We start from the raw sequence: 20,605 nt of genomic DNA on the forward strand, positions 1-20,605 counted from the left end.
TTCTTATATATGTTCTGATCCTCAGCTTAAATGTACATCAAAGTTACTTCTGAATCATACAAGACTGACATACCCGAGACCTGCTGTAGTTTTATCAAACACCTGAAAGCACAGTTCCTTCATCTAACAAAAAGTATATATTAAGAAAGTTTTTTAAGGTGCAATTTATCCAAAAAATATTGATTTTGAAGGGCAGAGCACTACATTATTTTATGTACTTTAGCCAAAGTAAGCCATTCAGTCTTATGTATTTCTCAAGCCTGTATGTTTGAAGATTACCATGTTAGAGCTGTGAATCAAACAATATTTAAAAAGTAAAAATGAACTTTGCCTACTGCTTAATTACTTCCTACTTCTGCTTAATGAGGTAAAAGTGCTTAGCTTGAGCTAATACATTATGTCAAATGGAAACTGTCACACAATTAATGTTTTCCTTGACATTAACAACTCTACTTATCAGCATTTTCCCACTTCCTCAGAGGCCATTCCAGGTGTTCAAGGCTTTGACTTAAATGTAGCTAAGAAAATGCTTACTTTTTGCATTTTTAAAAAATTGTTGACAACAACAAAATATCAATATTATAGATCTATTTTAGTCTAACAGCTTCAGTATTAGTCAATTAGTCAATTTAGGTCAGTCGGTCAGTCACCCAGTCAATCCATCAAACACTTCATTAACCCTAATTTGTATTAAGTCCATTTAGAATGTAGTGTTTGTAGTGAGATACCACTGGAATATACTCTCAGAACCTACATGTATTTGAACAATAGAAAATGTAAGGTTTGTTTGCAACTGTAAATAAGAGGAAACTTGTAACTTACATACAAGTAACAACATACAGAATCTTTCACACACACACAAAACAGATCAAAATATGCAGTGTACATAATTCTTTCTATGATATTTCCATCAATCAGATGCACTAATACAGCACCATGGATACCAGTCTTGTCAGATGACAGAACTCACAGCTGGGCCTCATCAGCACAGAGCTGAGTGACCTGTTACATGATTGATGAAGCAGATTGGGCTTCTTGTGGAGTCAGGAGCACCTGGTCTTACTGAACGTGAGCTTACCACTACAGCACAAAGATGGGGAATTATCTTGAGCTATAAATATAAAATGACAGTATCACTAAATTTTGATGATGTTGGCTTACACATGGGTGATTATTACAAATGTGCAAAAACTGCGCTTAAACTTTGTTTTCTGCCAGTTTTGGTTTTCTTCTGATTTCACTTTTTTAAGGCAGGTGCATATGATTTCATGAGTTTTTTCCAGACATTCAATCTTTACATTGTGACTAAATGCAGCATTGTGACTAAATGCAGCAACGAACAGCATTTTAGATTTTTAAGATTCTTAACAACATATTTCAAATGATATAAAATCTCACGTTCAGATGTGCATTTGCCACAAGACCCAACACACAACTTAATAATAATAGTCTGTTTAGTATATCCGCCTGTCCCCATTTGGGACAAGATGCGTAGTGATGCGTTTTTGACATAATGTAACTCAGTATCTACAGTTACCAGTGAGCAAAGAGCTCATGAAACAAGATCAAATTAAAATTAAAATAAATGTAATAAATGTCATAGATAATTTGTCTTACCCACTATGCTTCATATTTGGTGGCTTGTCCATCCGCACTGCCAGCTTTATCTTCAGCTCCGAGTCCTGACTGTTTTTTGGCACTATCATTTTGTGCAATTCTGCAGCCTTGGGGCTATTGGTTGTTGGATACAGAACAACCTGTTAAATAACAGAGAAATATTTCTCAAATTAGGCCAACAAGGAACCCAGCCAGCAGATGCCATGGATATGCTCTGACTGATAGAATCTGTCATCGTGTCGTTCTAGGATAGCAATAAGCCTGTCACTGCTGGAGCAAGGCTAATAACCCTATTAACTCACTGCATTCACAGCAGATGTGGTTCTTAACATAAATGCATATATTCTGTCAAATGCATGTTTTCATATTTATCATATTTTTGCTGAGGTATTTTACAGAGATTTGAACTCATTTGAAAAAAGTTGGCAAAACAAAACCTCTAGAAAGGGAAGGAGCATTTAAAATGTGGAAACACTGCATGAAGTCCCTCAGCACAAGCACAGAAACTCAGAATAAGTACCTAAGAACACATAACATGTTCACTGAAGGCATTAAGAAAAAGTGCTGAAGAGAAAGTATGGTGTGCACAGCAATATTAAACAAAATGTTTTTGACATCTCCCACAACTTAACTCTTTGAAGGACATTTTTTATACACATATGTAAAGTATAAAAATGTTTTTTTAACAAAATGCAGATTCTAATGGACAACTTCCTAACTCATTATTTCTGCAGCTGATTACTTCACTTTTCTATTGTTTTTCACCACATGTATGTGATTTTGTCCTATCAAGGATACATGCTTTTTACCATTTATATTGAGTAACAGACAGAAGCTAGCACTTTTATTGTGTGATAATATACTTTGCTCAAGAAAATAAAATGAAACAAAAGGCAGTGATAGCATGTAGAGGACAACCTCTTAAGTGGAAATTCTGTATTTGCTGTTCCTGTTTTGAATGGCATCTCAAGGGCAAAGCCTTGCTGTAACCACCTCCATATCGTGGGATAATTTAAAAAGCTGTGAGTACTGAGATAACATTCTGTGCTGTTTATGGCTCCTCATCAGATCCTCCAACTGAATCAAAAGAAAAACAATAACACCCAAGCTACACAGCAAATGATTTTAAAGTATATCAACAATAGCTAACAAAAGCATACCACGCAGTCACTATAGTCTGTGATTATGAATAATAAATTTGACTAGGCCTGAGGCACACGTAGGCTGAGATTTTTCTGTCTTTGAATTCCTAATAGTCCTATCAACCTGCATTTACAAAAGTGAAAGTGCAATTTAGAGGTTGAAATGTACTCTAGATAGGGATGTGCAATCTACAAACGCAAGAAACATACTACATGTCTTTTGCCAGCAGCCCTGCAGGTGTGAGTCTGGTCAGTACCTGGATGGGAGACCTCCTGGGGAAAACTAATGCCACTGCTGAAAGAGGTGTTAGTGGGGCCAGCAGGGGGTGCTCACCCTGCGGTGTGTGTGGGTCGTAATGCCCCAGTATAGTGTGATGGGACACTATACGGTTGCAATGCTCTATGGAAAGTAAAGGGCATGACAAGGCACGACTACGCATGCCACTGGACCCAGGCTTCTGAGGTTGAGAGAGTGGGACTGCCCCAGTGCAACAGCTTTCCCATTTCAAAAAAGCTCTTCCGCACAGGTTTCTTCGTGCGGCTCATTTTCCAAACAGTTGAGCTGCACAAAGTACAACCGTCGTCGTCGAACACGACGGACAACCATCATTATCACTACAAGTCTTTTAATCTCTCACTAATATAACTTCATGAATATACTGTATAATGAGTCATATTGTTCATCACTGGGGGAATGTATCCCTTCTGACTATTTGTCAACACACTTCAGGTAACGCCATTAATTGCATCTGATTGGTCGAGCAACGGAACCCAACTCATCCGAGCTCCTCTGTAGGCCTGTACTGCAACTAGAATTTGAAAAGCAAGAAATTAAGTTGTGATTTTATTCTGCTCAGATAACTCCACTCCAGCACTAAATATGCATGTACACTCCCATCAATGATGTTAATTAAGCATTAAAGAGCCATCTGGCCATCTGTAGTTTTTGGTCATTCTTCAGAGGTGATTCAGAATAATGAAAAGCTATACCAATTGTACAAAAGAAAGACATTTTTATACTAATGATCCATGTTTTTGGAGCACTATGCTTAAAGAGTTTTTTTAAGGAAATACTTCAGTATAACTAGAAAACTGCAGTTATAAAGCATTCTAAGTACACCCCTAACCACTAAAGAGTGTGAGTGAATTCTGAGTAAATTATTATTGTAATAATAATTATTATTATTATTTTTACTAGTGTGATGAAACTCACCAAGTCAAACTTTCCTAAACCTGCTGTAACTTTAAAATTACTATTACAAAATACTTTAAAATTGTGTTGTCATTGAATGATGGAAGAATGGCACCCACCAACTTTGGGATTCAAATGCCAAAAGTCCATGAACAGGATCTGTTTGCATTATTGGGTATTTTTTCACCAAGCAGTAGAGCTTGCAATCATTACACTTTCAGATAAAACTTTATATTTAGAGACTATACAATCTACCTTAAACTGATAACTCTGTGAAGTTGCCCCCCTACAAACAGCACAAACGCTAAAAGCCCCCTCATTCGTTAGTGCTGCGTTTTTACCAGTTTGTGCTGTTGAAAGTAGTGTTCGTGCTGCTTTCGTTTCCGAGATATAGCACCTTGTTTTGTCGGGTAATCACGTCACTATCTACAAGGAAGTTTACAGGTACCAACACACTTTAATTACTTTAATTACTAGATGTGATGAAAAGAATGGGTACAATTTGTTTTCTGAGTCTGTCTGGTCGGGTGGGGTGGATGTTTTACATTTCAATATCATGCCTTCTTTTTCTGGAAGTGACGTCACTCTGTGATGGTCTTGTCTTCCATAAAGTTGCACATTCAAGCATTTTTATATACAGACGCAGCCATTCAAAATGCACGGTACAAACCCGCGGTACGGGAAACTACCCACAAGCCACCGCAGGGCACCGCCAATCGCGGTAAGTGATTGGCTGGCCAAAATGACCGACAGGGGCACTCGTGGTGCATTGGTCGGTAGTGAAAAGATTTAATCATTTAATCTCTTTACTGTGCACATTTTAATCCGCTTAGTACTGAATATTTATATGAAATTTTACCACTAAAGGGAAATTTTAGTAGCTGAGCATAAAAAGAAGAGGAGCATAACGCATCTGAAGGTCATAAACGACATTAATTTAGGAACATAAACATTACCGTATGTAAACTGTACTGTGTATGGCTGGTCTTGGTAGTTTAAAGAAAAAATACACACCAGTCTTCCATTTCTCCCTAAACATTTTAAGCATGAAAGTTTTATGAAACGGTACCCAAATATGCGATTGCTGTATAGAATGAATTTTAATTTAAAAAAATTATTTAACACGAAAATTAAGCTGTTTACATCTTCCGCCTGAGAACATAGTCACCCGTTGCTACCCAACGCAGAAACACAGCCACTAACTAACAAAGAGAGGACATTAGCTAGCCAATATGATAAAGAAATAAATGATTATTTTGTTTATTTCTTTTGCACATTTATTTGAACATTTCCATCGATTGTACAAGCACTTGGAAACTGTCCAATCCCTAGTTCATCAGCCATTTTCTTTTACGCTGCGGGCATTCTCCCGGTCTGGCGCCGGTCTGTGTCTTCTAGGATATAATGCCAGCGATTTTTTGTTAAATTTGGGTTTCCAATAACGCCGCAGCAAACTCTTGTTATTATGTCCACTGTAACAGACAATCTCCTTTGCTTTTAACAGAGCGTTTAATAATTTCCTAAAATGAAAATGATTTACTTTATATCCCTCACGGGATCAATAAAAGTATCTATCATCTATCTAAACTATGGGACAGAATTCTGGGGTCTCCCTATACCAGAGATTACGGTAGGGCTTCAGAATGGTGATTGGCTGACACCCCTCTGATTGGGGGAAAAAGACGTGTTGATCTGCTATACATACTGTACCAGGAAGAGGATTTCTTTCTATTCGAAACGTGTATTTTAAAAGTTTAATTAAGAAGTAAAAACCTTACAGCGTACATAGATTTCTAAACTGATCAGGAGGAAGAAAAATCACCCGTGTTTCGTGCATAAAAAGTGGTTATTAACTATCGAAACCTGTTTTATTTATTTTATTTTTATTTAGATTAAGAGTTCCCGTCACCCCCATTCCCATTTAAATCACAAACCCGTGTTTAATTAAATGTCTTTTAACGTAAATCGTTATCTTTGTCTTCTGCATAATAATGTTCACCACTCTGTCCAGCAAATTAATAATAAACTTTATTTTATATAGCATTTTAAACGAATAAGTAATTAGATTGCTCATAAACCTAATCACTTATTCTACATAAACACAGCGTAATTGCTCTCTGAAAATGCTTTTTCTTTTTATTTAGGCTCAGATTTCAACTATAGATCGTACACTAATTACTAGCAGTAAATACTGATGTTTTGCTCCCTCTTACCACAAAAATATTAAAAATAATGTATTGTAGCTGGGATTAACTTTTTTTCGAATGTGTCTCTACCTGCTGTGATTCGGAACTGGTTAAAGATGGCGACAACTCAGGCACCCAGAGATGGGGGGGGCATCTTTCCGCCTCCATAACTAAAATGCCAAATAGGAGTAGTTTTTAATTCAGTTTGAATTATAACTGTACGTACTGTCTTCGTATTTGGCCAGGGCTTTAAAGTGAGGGCGTGCCAAAATTTTTCGGTGCCGTCGTCTGCGCTTTAAAGGTACCCCTGTCGCGGAAGAATTTGACCTCGGAACGTTCACCCAGCGTAGTTATTGTTTCATTGCACTTTGACAGATTGTCTTTAAATCAATTGTTGTCAGAATATCCCCACCTCCAAACAAGAACAAAATTGCAACGATTTTATTAACTGGCTGTTTCAGTAACCTAAAGTATATATCTAAATAGTAATTTAACAATATATGTAAATGTTTTAAGATATGTTTATGTTGTTAATGTCTGTAGATTGTATCTTATTTTTAGTTTTTGTTTTGTTTCAAATGGCCTTGCAGATCAGATACTGTATCAAAGAACAAAACAATTATCGCGCCAGGCTCCTCAATGGAATCGCTTTAACATGCTAATGCGTTGGTGTAACACTCTGTGTCTACGGTACATTGTGAACAAACCGGTTTCACAGGTATTTTCAACCCCCAACCAATGTTGTTTCATCAGTTGTTATCCTGTAAAGGGCTTTGAGGAGCCACCTTTAAAGGCGCTATATAAAATAAAGTTTATTATTATTATTAATATTGATCATATTTTTCCTCCCAGAACTTGTAAATTGTTGTTGTTATTGTTGTTGTTATCCTGTAAAGCGCTTTGAGAAGCATACTGTCCAGCATATTGTATTTCATTGCACTTTGACAGATCGTCTTATAATCACTTGTTGTTAGAATATCCCCCAAGAGGATATTCCCCCCAAGAGGTATCCAGGTAACAGTGAAATGGGCGTACAGTCTGGGGAGATCGCCCATTTTCCATGTAAATAATTCCCTGGTTCCGCACCCCTTGGTGTCTCTCCTTCTCTCCTTCTCTCTGTCTCTCTCTCTCTCTCTCTCTCTCTCTCTCTCTCTCTCTCTCTCTCTCTCTCGGGCCCGCGCTCTTGGCGGGCTTGTCTTGTGTTTCTCTCTCGTCTGGGTGCGGGAGTGCTGCTGGTGGGTGGTGACATAGAAGAAATAAAGCGCAGTTTTTAACTCCACAGGTTTGAGTCTCTGTGTTCGTCCTCAATGAACCCAAATTCATTACATTGGTGTTAGAAGCGGGAGGATGGACAGTGAACGGCCGATGATGTCGGACTCAGAGAAGCGCCGGTTCCCCCAGCAGCCGAGTGACCCCCTAAAGCGCCTTTTGGGGGCGAGCAGCAGCTGCCAGGGGCCGGGACGACCCCTCAACACCGCCAGTGGCCATAGCCCTTATCAGGGCTACCCCACGGTGACCTACTCAGCGGAAGGGGGGCCCTTTCCCGGGTCGCCTCAGGCCATGTGGCAGGAAAGAGACGCCAGACCAGCAGGGTCCAGCCCGCCACCCCTGCTCCAGCCTGCACCAGTGAGACCGAGCAGTTATAATGGGGAGATCCCATGGCAAATGTTTGAGGCCCAGTTCCAGATGGCGGCCTGGGCAAACAGCTGGTCTCAGGTGGAGATGGTGGGCCACCTCGCCGCCGTCCTGGAGGGGAAGCCCTGCCAGGCGTTGCTGGATGTACCCGGGGACCAGTGGTACAACTACGCGGCATTGGCGTCGGCCCTCCGGAGGCTTTTTGGCAGGAGAGGGGAGTGCCGGGACTGCTGCAGGCATGGATGGCCCAACGCTGCTGCCTAGCGGGAGACCCACTGGGTCCAGTCGCCGCAGACGTGGCCTACTTAGCCCGCCAGGGTTAACCTACTCTCCCGGAGGAGGCCCACCAGGAGGTAGCACTCCAGGCGTTCCTCTGGGCCCTGGTGCCGACTGAGGTGCAGCACCACATGATGCTGGCCGCACCGATCCTCTTGGAGCAGGCCCTGGCTCTGGCTGAGCAGGCTGATGCCGTCTTTGAGGAGACCGGTGGGCACCAACGGAGGGGCGCACGGGGAATCAGATGGGGAGGAGGAGACGGCCAACGCAGTGATGCTGGGGGAGCGATGACGGCTGGTCATCTTCCACCGCTGTGGGGAGAGGGGGCACATCGCCTGGGAGTGCCAGGCGCTGGATCCCCGGGGACTCCGGAGGCCATTGGGAAACGGAAGCGGGGTGGCCTAAAGGGGGGAAGGCCTCCCTTGAGCGACTCTACCCCCGCTCCGGAAAGCCAGAAGGAGCGCTTCACCCCGCCTGCTATGGGAAGGGTTGGCCACAGCAGGGGCTTATTTCTTCCCCGCCACATTGAGGGCAGACCCTGCCAGGCCCTTGTCGACACTGGTTCGACCATCACCCTGCTGCGGCCTGGTGTCCTGCCGGGCACTGAGGCAGCCGGACCCCCAGGGCGCTCACCGTGCACTTTGGGGCTGCGAGGGTGACACACCCCTTCTACCTTGCCCCAGTCCGCGAGGAATGTATCCTGGGGTTGGACTGTATAGTGCCTTTAAAGGTGGCTTTTTAAAAAAAAAAACTTTTTTTAAATGCATTTGTATTTGCACACAGAGCAGTGTTTACTTGAACATGGAGATGCCATACTGAAAAATTCCTGCACACAACCATTGCAGTGGAATTTGCATCATTTGGCAGGGCTAGGATTCATACAAGTGGTGGTGGATTTGGAGACAAAATGTATTTACATTGGGTTGCTGTAAGTGGAGCACTAATAATCCCAAAGCTCTACTTATTATTTTACAAAAGAATGCACCTGACAAGCTGGACAGTATGCTTCTCAAAGCGCTTTACAGGATAACAATAACAATAACAACAACAATTTACAAGTTCTGCGAGGAAAAATATGATCAATATTAATAATAATAATAATAAACTTTATTTTATATAGCGCCTTTAAAGGTGGCTCCTCAAAGCGCTTTACAGGATAACAACCGATGAAACAACATTGGTTGGGGGTTGAAAATACCTGTGAAACCGGTTTGTTCACAATGTACTGTAGACACAGAGTGTTACACCAACGCATTAGCATGTTAAAGCGATTCCATTGAGGAGCCGGGCGCGATAATTGTTTTGTTCTTTGATACAGTATCTGATCTGCAAGGCCATTTGAAACAAAACAAAAACTAAAAATAAGATACAATCTACAGACATTAACAACATAAACATATCTTAAAACATTTACATATATTGTTAAATTATTACTTTAGATATATACTTTAGGTTACTGAAACAGCCAGTTAATAAAATCATTGCAATTTTGTTCTTGTTTGGAGGTGGGGATATTCTGACAACAATTGATTTAAAGAAAGTGAAAACTGTCAAAGTGCAATGAAACAATAATTACGCTGGGTGAACGTTCCAAGGTCAAATTCGTCCGCGACAGGGGTACCTTTAAAGCGCAGACGACGGCACCGAAAAATTTTGGCGCGCCCTCTCTTTAAAGCCCTGGCCAAATACGAAGACAGTACGTACAGTTATAATTCAAAATGAATTAAAAACTACTCCCGCAGAGAGTGATGAAAACCGCGCAGCGTCAGGCCAATGCACATTAATATGTTGGGCTTTTGGGTTCGGGTGGATTTGCGCCCTACAGTTCAACCTGGGGTACCGCTGTGTACTGTACATACAGTACGAACATGTGTTATTTTGAAATATAAAAAATGTCAATATACTTTAGGAGAAATTGAGTATTGGTGTGTATTTTTTCTTTAAAATACCAATAACAGCAACATACAGTTTACATAATATGTTTATGTTCCTAAATTTATATCATTTATGACCTTTATGAACCTTCGTTTTGCTCCTCTGCGTTTTATGCTTAGCTACTAAAATTTCCCTTTAGTGGTAAAATTCCATATAAATATTCAATACTAAGCGGATTAAAATGTGCACATTAAAGAGATTAAATGATTAAATGTTTTCACTAACGACCAATACACCACATTATCTTCCGTGTCGCATTAACATTGGAATGTTTTTTTTTACAAGTGTCAAAAGAAGCGATACACAACCTGTCTCCTCTATAGCTGTTCAGTTTACAGAGAAATTCCGCCAGAGCCTCACAACATTGTCCAATAATACTCTTCTCGCGTCTAATTTTTAGTTAAGCAGGATTTGAGCTACAGACCATAACAGACCAAAAAACAGAATCCACCTGCGATTCGGGTGTTAACAAAACGTGTTTACAAAGAAAGTGAAATACAGTAATACTACCAGCTATATAGATACATAGATTTGGAAATTTAGATCCTTAAATTAATATCATGATTAATTTATTTAGATACGTGCTTACATATTCTCGATTATAAATTCCGGTCCTGGAATCTGACTGGCTGACACCCTTCTGAAGCGGTACCATAATCTCTGGTATACGGATGCCCCTGAAATTTGACTTGTTACTGTGTGATAAATTTTAAAGACGTAGATAAAAAGTTTGGATTCTCATGTATCTGGTACAAGTATCTTTTAAAACAGTCTTTGTTGTGCTCTTGAGGATCCTTGTGATATTTTGAGCTCTGGTTGAATGATAAGTGTCGCAGTTTAAATAATTTTCGTTGTTAGAAATTATGAAACGCTCTGTTAAAAGCAAGGGAGTTTTTATGTCTGTTATACTAAAAGAAAATGCCCGACGAACTAGGGATTGGACAGTTTTTCAGTGCTTGTACAATCGATGGAAATGTTCAAATAAATGTGGTAAAGAAATAAACAAAAAAAGTAATTTATTCCTTTATCATATTGGCTAGCTAATGTCCCGTCCTTGTTAGTTAGATCAACGAAATGCTGTGTTGTTACTTTTTGTCGATGAAAAAAGAGTCTTTTCATTTAAAATGACGGTTACAAATAATGTGGACCAGCGTAATACTTTGAGTTTACAGCTTGTCCAAGGTCATTCATTATTAATAATATGAGTAATATATTCGGTAAAGGCTTTGAAATATTAAAATATTTATTAAAAATATTTCTGCACAATTAAAATATTTATGATAAAGGTAGGTTGTGTACTTTCGCCCAACTGAGCAATCTTGCTTTCATAAAATATACCAACTTTTTTATGACTGATGATTAACATGCTGTAATACACAGTTTAAATTTAAAAGCTCAAATGCTGTACATGAGAGGTTAAGCTTTATTGGCTCCTCCTGGCGGTTTTACAAGGTGATTCCGGATACTTTCCGGTATGACGTCAAATGACGCGATACACCGCGTGATACTGCATGATACTGCGTTTTGATGCGACACGCCCACTGGGGTATACTGCGAATTACCCCACCCATTTTGAATGGCTGCATCTGTATGTGGGTCGACAGATGGGTTGAATCTTTACACGTCCCTTGGTGCGCATGTTTATTTAAGAAGGAGGCAATGAGATAACTTCTTCAGATTTTTTAAAAAGGACATCGCTATGAACTATTAAGACGTGCTAGTTAAAGCCTCTTTGTAAAAACATACAATTGTTTGCTAATGTTACTTTTTTGATTAGGGAAACGTGCAGAAGATACTGATATTAAATGCAAAATCCACCACTGCCGCCCCCCACCCAGGCAAACAGAGAAACAAAATTCCAGAAATGTTACTCTTGCACCAGTAATAGAGAGCTTGAACTCAGCAAATGGGGTCACTGGAGGTCAAAGTCACCGTGCATGGTCATGTGATCACCTGAAAAACAAGGCGCTATATCTCGGAAAGGGAAGCAGCACAAACGCTACTTTCAATGGCACAAACTGACATAAACACAGCACTAACAAATGAAGGGGGTTTCATCATTTGTGCTGTTTGTAGGGGGGCCAACTTCAGGGAGCTCAAACAGATTAAGCTAAGAAATGTCTTGTGTGTAAATAAGAAGATTCTGAAATGCCTAGTATTTAACCTTTAAAGATGGTAGGTTTAGACAAAATTGCATCTCTGGCTTAAACTACATTTCCTATAGAAACTAATAACTCCATACATCCTAAAGGACAATGCATACCTTTAAACATTAAAACTACTCAGATAAAGGTTGCTTTCTTTGTCTATACTAAATGCACTGAACATTAATGGAATGGTTATGACAACAACTGATCATGCATTTTACCTTTCCCAGCTCCTTGTCTTCCAAGGCCAAGACCCCTGTGCTTTCTGTGAAAAGCTTCACTTTAACAACAGGGAGAGGATGTGTGGTGGTGAAATCTCCTTGAGTTCCCCACCTAAAAGAAAAAAAACAATACATTCATTGATTTAGAATTGCACAGAAAGCCATAACATTGCATACAGATGTAATAGAAACAGAAACCTGTCAACCGAAGAGGATCACACCAGGCAAAAATCTGTCAAACTTTGGCCTGTGATTAAAAGACGAGCTAAGATTTCTCAGGGCGGCAAGGGGTTCTACTAAAGCTGTAACCTGGAGTAGGTACTACACTGCTCAGACAGTACAGTACATACTGTAAGGTGCAATCGATGCCATTTAAATCCAAAGACATTTATCTGAGAAAAGCCAACAGCGGATAACTAAAGTACCACAGTGATTCATGAGGATTCCATGCTTGAAAGAAATTATTTTATCATTTATAAAAAAAACATCAGAATTAAAAACAAATTTAGGGCACTACTGGTATGTAGAGGCTATATGCTGACACTCCATCAAAATAAATCTATATTCTCTTTGCAAAACCATAATACAAAATTAACAGAGTTTGAAAAGACTTATTTTAAATAAGGAATTAGACTGAATTACTACATGTAGGAAAATATTCATATTCATGGAGCCTATGTAAACTTAAGATCAAAACTATGCATTGGTTCAAGAAATGCCTTTCAAGTGGCCATTACTTGCACAGGTGGTCATATGTCACAAAACATTTGCGTGTGTAAGCAGTATTGGAAATAACTGTGGAAACAAAGAGAAAGTGGGTATAGAATGCAAATTATGCATTGTATATTATAAGTATAAATCAAATGGGACTAAATTAATGAACCATCAGAGGATATAGTGTAAGTAGAAGCTATGTGGAAGTACATTTAAAATTGAAAACTGGAGGCACTTCTTTACTCAAAAGACTGTGGTAGTGGGGAACAAGCTACTCAGCCAAAAAAAAAAATGTCATGATGAGATCCTTGGATTAATTATCTATAATGTCACTGTTTGTCAGGCAAATTATTAGAAATTGCCTCACACACTCAAGCCCTACATGTAAGTATAAGCAGTGACACTAGTGTAGAATTTTAAATGTAGTATGTATGGTTGCTGGGAAGAAAATATCGCACGGCAGAAGATTACAGTAGACCAAGTTTTTAGATAATGTAGGGCACTCCTTTTGACAAATTGCTGCCCAAACCTCACAATTCACCCAATAATGTAAGACCAGTATGGTTGACACTGGAAGAGATTGAGGAAAACAACTCAAACTTTCCAAAATGTATAGATGCAACCATCTAGAATGCACATCAAAATTCCCATGAGCAGAACATGCGGTTTACTACAGTTCTCTCCGACATGCCACATTCAGCCCTTCACTGTTCAAAACAGATTGAAAGGTGGTACATTAGATATTACTGAAATGGTGGCTTCATTTCATCTGTTTTTTTTCTTAAGCAAAGAATCAAATTTATTGAAGATTTATTTTATATGTTATATAAACATATAAAATACATAACCTAGTTACCGTTTTACAATGTCACATAGCTGTACAGTTTTTTTTCTGAAAAGGGAAATACATGCCATGAATGGAGCCTAGATGAATTAGATTGAAAGCTTACACATTAGACTACAGTAGATGGTACTTCACATTACAGTACTGTAACATTCATGTACAGAAGCCTGCTTCTTTAAATCCACTTATTATGGAATAATGTAACTAAAGGGAAATTTTGGAAGCTGTGAAAAACTTACATTTTACAAAATTACATTACAAATTACTTACATTTTACAAAACTTGTTTTTTGTTATCAAAATACAATAATGTTTCTGAATGAACGGTTTTAATAATGTTAATTTATTAGTATAAATATATTTACAGTGTAGTCCATAATTATTTAGACAGTGACACAACTTTTGTTGTTTTGACTCTGTACTCAGGACCTCAGTTTTATGTCTCATCCAAAGGATGGTGCTTTTTTACACTGTAGTGTCCCCATCACTATACTGGGGCATTAAGACCCACACAGACCACAGGGTGAGTGCCCCCTGCCAGCCCCACTAACACCTCTTCCAGCAGCAATCCCAGGATGTCTCTCACCCAGGTACTGACCAGGCTCATACTTGCTTAGCTTCAGTGGGTTGCCAGTTGTGAGTTGGAGGTATATATGGCTGCTGGCTTTATTATATAGTATAGCTTATATAGTTTATAAAACCAGTAATTTTTATTATTATCATTGTTAGGGATAAATCATGATGGAATTATCACTGTGGTACTGAGGTTCAAAAGGGGTTTATATTCAACATTTTATGGCCAATTGTTTGTCACTAGTATATGTGCAGAACATGAAAGCATGAATACTAACAGGTTTAATAAACATAAATTTTGATTTGCCACACAGTAGTACATATTTGTCTGTTGACCACATGCAGCTACAGTGTACTCTTTAGGCAACTATTTCAACCTTTTTCCATCTGCGGGTCGCTTTGTAAAAATGATTAAATCTCATTACACACCACTTACTCAGAAGTAAAAAATAAAAAAAAATCACTCCCCATTCATGACATGATCAAGAAAAACTGACATTCCAAATACCCTTCTGACGTTTTAATTAAGTGATCTGTATTTTAGTGAAAATGTTTTAGATTTTGAAGTGGTATTTATTCGTTTTACACTGTTAACTATTTTTTTTTACACGCACATATGATTTTAAGTGACAGCACACCAGTGGGAAGTAGAATGGTGGTTGGGAATTTTAAGGCTTTGCTGTGCCACCTGGCAGTATTACAGAGTAGTGCAGTTCTCCATTTGTCAATTGAGGAAAAATAAAAATGAGGTGCCACACTTCAACTCTGTGCACCACAGTGCCTACCCTGCAATGCATATACAGTAGACACCTTGAACGTTCTTGATGGCTGCATCTGTATGCCAAGCTCCTCTGGGCAAATGATGTACAAAATAGGTGATTATTCAACAGAGATCTTGAGAATAATGTTGCTGCAAGTACAGGTGTTAATCCTTCTTCAAAAATGATAAGACACACATTAACACAAAGTGCTCTTGATTGGAGTGTAGCTACTTAGAATCATTTATTCCATTGTTATTGTTTTGTCATCAGCAAAATGCTTCTAAACAGCTACCCTTTCAAAAGTATAAAAGTAATATATTCTTTGTTACAACTCTTATTTTTTTGTTAAAACCGTGAAGGGTTTTATCAAAAAATAAATATAGAAAACAAACTCCATTTGTAGTGTTCACTGCATTCATTTGGTGTCAGTGTTCACTGTTACTAAAGATGCTGGTTTTATGACTAAAGATGTGTGCACAGTATGTGCTGTAGATTTTATTCAGCATATCCTCACAGCTGTGATTGCATGCATTTTCAGGCAGTAAGAGCTGAAGCTCTCCATATTATCTTCATATGTTGTATACGTACTATAGTACTTAAAACAGCTTGAGGTTAGAAGATACATACAGTGCATTGTATTCTTATGGATGATTAATACCAAACATAAGTGAACTTTTATCAAGGTTAGGCTTCTCATCCAGCTGTTTTGAAAAAATGTGCTTTTATTCTTTAAAAGCATGTCAACATAGTTTCTAATTCTGTCCTCTGGTTTGTATTTCATTGTTGCTTCTAAAGAAACCTACTTGGATGACACTGTTAATGACTTTGAGCATTATTAATACATAAGTGAGGTCCCCCTGTAGTTTTCTCTGTCAAAACGTAAAAGGATTATATATTTTATTTCATTATGGTGCATTCCTTTAAGCCTGGGAATGTATCTGCCTGCTCTTCTTTGGACGGTTTCCAGAGCATCAACATTTTATAACAAGATGACTAAAATTGTACATTGTGGATTCACAACTGATAACTCCAAGGTCTATCTACTGGACCAATGAATAAAGAGATCAGAGTAACAGCCACCTGAATGGGTTTCTGATAATGCAATTTCAGATATCCATTTCTAAACATAATTTAGTAAAATCTAAAAATTAAGCATTTCTATTGCAGTTCTCATATTGACAATGAAAATGATACTACAAGTAATCAACTCCCAGTAAAGAACATTATGTTAATCCTCTAGTGGTATCGCTATTAAATCTCCATTCATCTCAGAACCTCTCGTGCAATGATTAAAACATACAACCCCCTAGGCTTTTATTTTAGCAGAAGAAAGAGTTTTTTTATTTCTTTCCATGGGACCATAAATGTGTCTAACAGAATTTAAAATGACATGTCACTTCAGGGCTGTAAAACAGACAGAGTGATAAAGGTGGCATATTCCCTAGTTACCAAGGTAACAGTTTATAATTGCAATAACAGCAATGATTCCTAAAGAGCAAATCAAATTAGTTATACATTCACATAAGCAGCTGTAATAATTAATACAATTTTACAATTGATCTCAGTATAACAAATAACACTGACAAAAGCATAGCATGTTATAAAGGCAATGCACTAAAGGCCAAAATATCTGTAGTGTTGAATGAAATTAACAAACTGAATATATCTCTCATAAAATAATACAACAACTTGAGCATCACATGACCATATATCTCACAAAAACTGTTAGAAGAGCTAAATCCATGACATCATTACACAAAGAATTATTTCCACTTAATTGGACATTTTTATGAGGAGGGAGAAATGAAGCTTCTTTCTTCAATCACAGCAGTTTCACTGCATCTTCTTTCTCTTTTATTTCTCAATGTTTTATCACATTTTGTAAATAAAACCATTAAAAAGAACCTAATGCTGAGTAATAATAATTGCTTACACTTATATACAGTAGAGCTTTTCTGGACACTCCACTCAAAGTAATAAAAGACTGGTGATGGCTTAGGTTTTGAAAATTGCTTTGTACTTAGCCTAGGATAATTAAGAGACATATCGTAGCATAAAAAGTCATGTTTGTGTTCAGGTACCTCTTGTGCTGCATTTAATAGGACAAATAAATCTAACACATGTAAACACTTCCTGTGATAGAAATTTGAGCATGAATACACATCTTCTAACCACTTATCAAACACATTTGGGGAAGTCCTCTACTTTCTTTGCACTTCTGCATGGTCAAAACTGGAAGTCTCCAAAGAAATTGCAACTTACTGTATGCCACATACACCAACATGCAGTGGGGAATTTTGTCTGTGTGTGCCAATAATGGTCTGTCCAAAAGGGTCATATTTTTATAGAAAACAGTACTCTCACTCATACCACCTTAGTGGTTCAAAGAAAGGAAAGACAGCAATGCTATATGATGGCCTGTCAAATCACCGAACATGTACCTCACTGACCCTCTGTGTGTCTTCAATCGTTTGTCATGCAAATATCCCACTTTGTGTGACTCCCTCATTCATATTCAATACAACAAATAGACTGCACCTCTACAGACTAGAGGCTAAAGTAGACACAGAAAAGAGAAGTGAGATGTAACAATATATTAATATAAGAATCTGGACTAATTTCATGCTATATGACTTTGAAATATCATTTAAAGCGCAAATGGCCAAGAACAGTCTGGCAAGGCAAAAAGAATATATGCTTGGCATGCACAATGAGCTGAGAATACCAAATGGTATGAGAAAGGACACATCACATGGACGCTTAACATGAAGTAGCTAAAGAAGGCAATGGCTAAATGAAGACCAAAAAATCAGGAGAAGGAGGCAAACTGTTCACCAGAAGATGACTTCTCTGAAATTAACAAAGAAATGATAAACAGAAGATGGGAAAGACAGTGTCATTTGCAGGTTAATGATGTACAGTTACAGAACAGACAAGTATTCTTTCAAAAATAGCCATCTAATTATTTTCTCTATAGATAAATTAATCTGAAAATATTATACACTGCTACAGAATGGTTTGCCTTTTGATTCCAGTGCAAAAAAGAGAAACAAGGTTAATACCTCAGGCATTAAAATGTCTTACACAGAAAAGTTAAAGGAAGTAAATCCTTTTAGTGTTAATTAAAAAGGAGACAACAAGGACACTTGATTTAGGTATTTTAAATCCCAAAAGTACTCTAAAGCACAGAGGTGAGAACTAGAAAAAATACATAATTTAACTGAAGAGTGACTGAATTTAGAGAAAGGTTTTTAATCACATTACATGAGGTTAGCTAGGCTTTTGTGGGCCAAGATATCCTGGGCTTACTGCACTACAACTGACAGCTCACCAGGCACCTGTGAGCTTGTACTGTTACTGTTATTAATTGGAGAATAAAAATAATAAATCACTCAACCAAGTTCAATTGGTCATAAACTTCACGACCAATACATACTGTTAAACAATCTGATAGTGTAATCTAATCTCTATACAAATATTACTGGGTTATATTTGGAACTGCCTATCTTATTACACACAATTTAATGGCTGTTATGTCTCATATAATGTCTCATATTAAGGTTTTATATGAGCAAGGCTAAGGTCAAAAAGAATCCATATGAAATACAAAACATTATAACACTGTGTTCTTAAATTGATGCTAATGTAAATAACATACAGTAGTTGTCTGTTATGCCCTGTGCCAGCTGCAGTTCACAATCCGTAGTTGCAATGGGGGACCATAACATTCCCATGAGGAATCACGGTTGTCCATGGCTCAAAAGGTGCAGTTGGGGCCACCTTTCGGGCAGCTCATCCATCTCCCATTCAGGCATCTGATCACTTATTCATTCACTGGCTATTTAATCCTGAAGCTTAGGGGCATTCCACCATTGAGCTAATTAAGCTCATTCTGCTGCCATTGGCAGTACCATTATCAGCACAATCGCCATTAGTCACGTTGAAACTCTGTAAGTATTGTGGATAGCAGAACCACGACTGTGGTCCTGTCAGCTTCATCAGTCTGACACAGTTTCCTCTGCACCCCCTGCACTAATATGAGTCTGCAGCCAACCCCTGCTGCAACTTCAACAGTACTCCGTACAACTACAACTCAGCAGCTAGTTCCTTCACCAGTCTGCTGCAGTCTCTGCAGCATCACATACTGCCATGGCTTCAAGAGCACCACTGGTCAGCTGCGAGCCAGCAGCTGATCACTGCATCATCTACAGCTCTGTTGCTCTGCAACACAACAGCATCCAGTCACTGCACAAGTTTAATGGCAACTTCTACAGCTTCACCAGTCTACCAGTCTGCAGCCCATCTCTTCTGCGATAATCTCAGTTCCGCTGGTCTGCAGCAAGTTGAAAGCCCATCACTGCTACTACTGCTACTGCTCCGCCGGATTGATTTAGGTTGATGATCAACTGCCAAAGTGGCTGTCATGGTCACTTCTAGTCCACCAAATCTGTGCTGGTCCTTCTACCACTCTACCAATCAACCCCTCAGCCTTCGGGCTTCTTTGATGAGCTCCAGCCCCTCAGGCTTCAGGCTTCTCCAGCAAGCTCCGACCCCTCAGCCTTCGGGCTTCTTTGATGACCTCAGACCTCCACATTCAGACATCTCCAGAATCATCTGAGTCCAAGCATTTGGAATCCAAAATAAAACACCTCCGCGGCTACCTTCAGTGTATCACCACCGCATTACAGTTCTCTGTATTGTTTATGGCTTATCTTTCCCTTCTGAATGTATTTCCACTTCCAGATGCACTACAAAATACACATGCTTTAATTCTGTACTATAACACATTTTCCAAGGACTAAACATGTTTTCAAGATTACTCCTTCTGTCTAATTAAATAAAAAACTGTAACAACCAGGCAGGGCTGAGCTAACAGCCCCTAGTCACCACGGTAACTGGATGCAAACACACGCAGGCTCAAACACCTCCAGGTGCCATGAAAACACAACTGGGGAGGCTGTCTGCCTCCAGTTATTGGGTAATTACCTCATCACAGTGACGGAATCTTAAGCCCCATCCTGTCCTCTGTCATTTGAGATTTTTGCCCCGAGAGTCCCTGAATGCTTCTCACATGATTCTGTCTGTCTGTGCTAAAAAGTATTCTGCCTGTATCTGCCTGACCCTTCAGACCGGATCCTTTGCCTGAACCTTTAATATGAGCCATAATGCCTCCCTCTGGTTCAGTGTGCTGCACAGCCACCGACCATGTTTACAGCACATCCTCTGCCCTGCCTGCTTGCTCACAAGTCTCATGGATCATAATGAAAAATAAAATAAAAACACACGCCACAGTAAAACCTATTAACAACAAACTGCTGCTATAGCTTGCCTACATTTTCAACCTGACAGCATTTACCATTGAT

The 20,605-nt window shown here is 38.9% G+C and overlaps 1 protein-coding gene across 1 annotated transcript in view; it reads right to left on the reverse strand.

The window, feature by feature from the left end:
• The window catches only part of cadps2 (calcium dependent secretion activator 2), a 300,507-nt gene that overhangs the window by 135,723 nt on the left and 144,179 nt on the right, over positions 1-20,605 (reverse strand). Inside the window, exons 7-8 of the mRNA XM_088922931.1 lie at positions 12,352-12,463; positions 1,618-1,757 (exon numbers count right to left, since the gene is read on the reverse strand). Coding sequence (XP_088779057.1) covers positions 1,618-1,757; positions 12,352-12,463 — 252 coding nt within the window. The remainder of the gene's footprint in view (positions 1-1,617; positions 1,758-12,351; positions 12,464-20,605) is intronic.

This window comes from Atractosteus spatula, chromosome 8 (assembly GCF_055471065.1).
Source record: "Atractosteus spatula isolate fAtrSpa1 chromosome 8, fAtrSpa1.hap1, whole genome shotgun sequence".
Taxonomy (NCBI): domain Eukaryota; kingdom Metazoa; phylum Chordata; class Actinopteri; order Semionotiformes; family Lepisosteidae; genus Atractosteus; species Atractosteus spatula.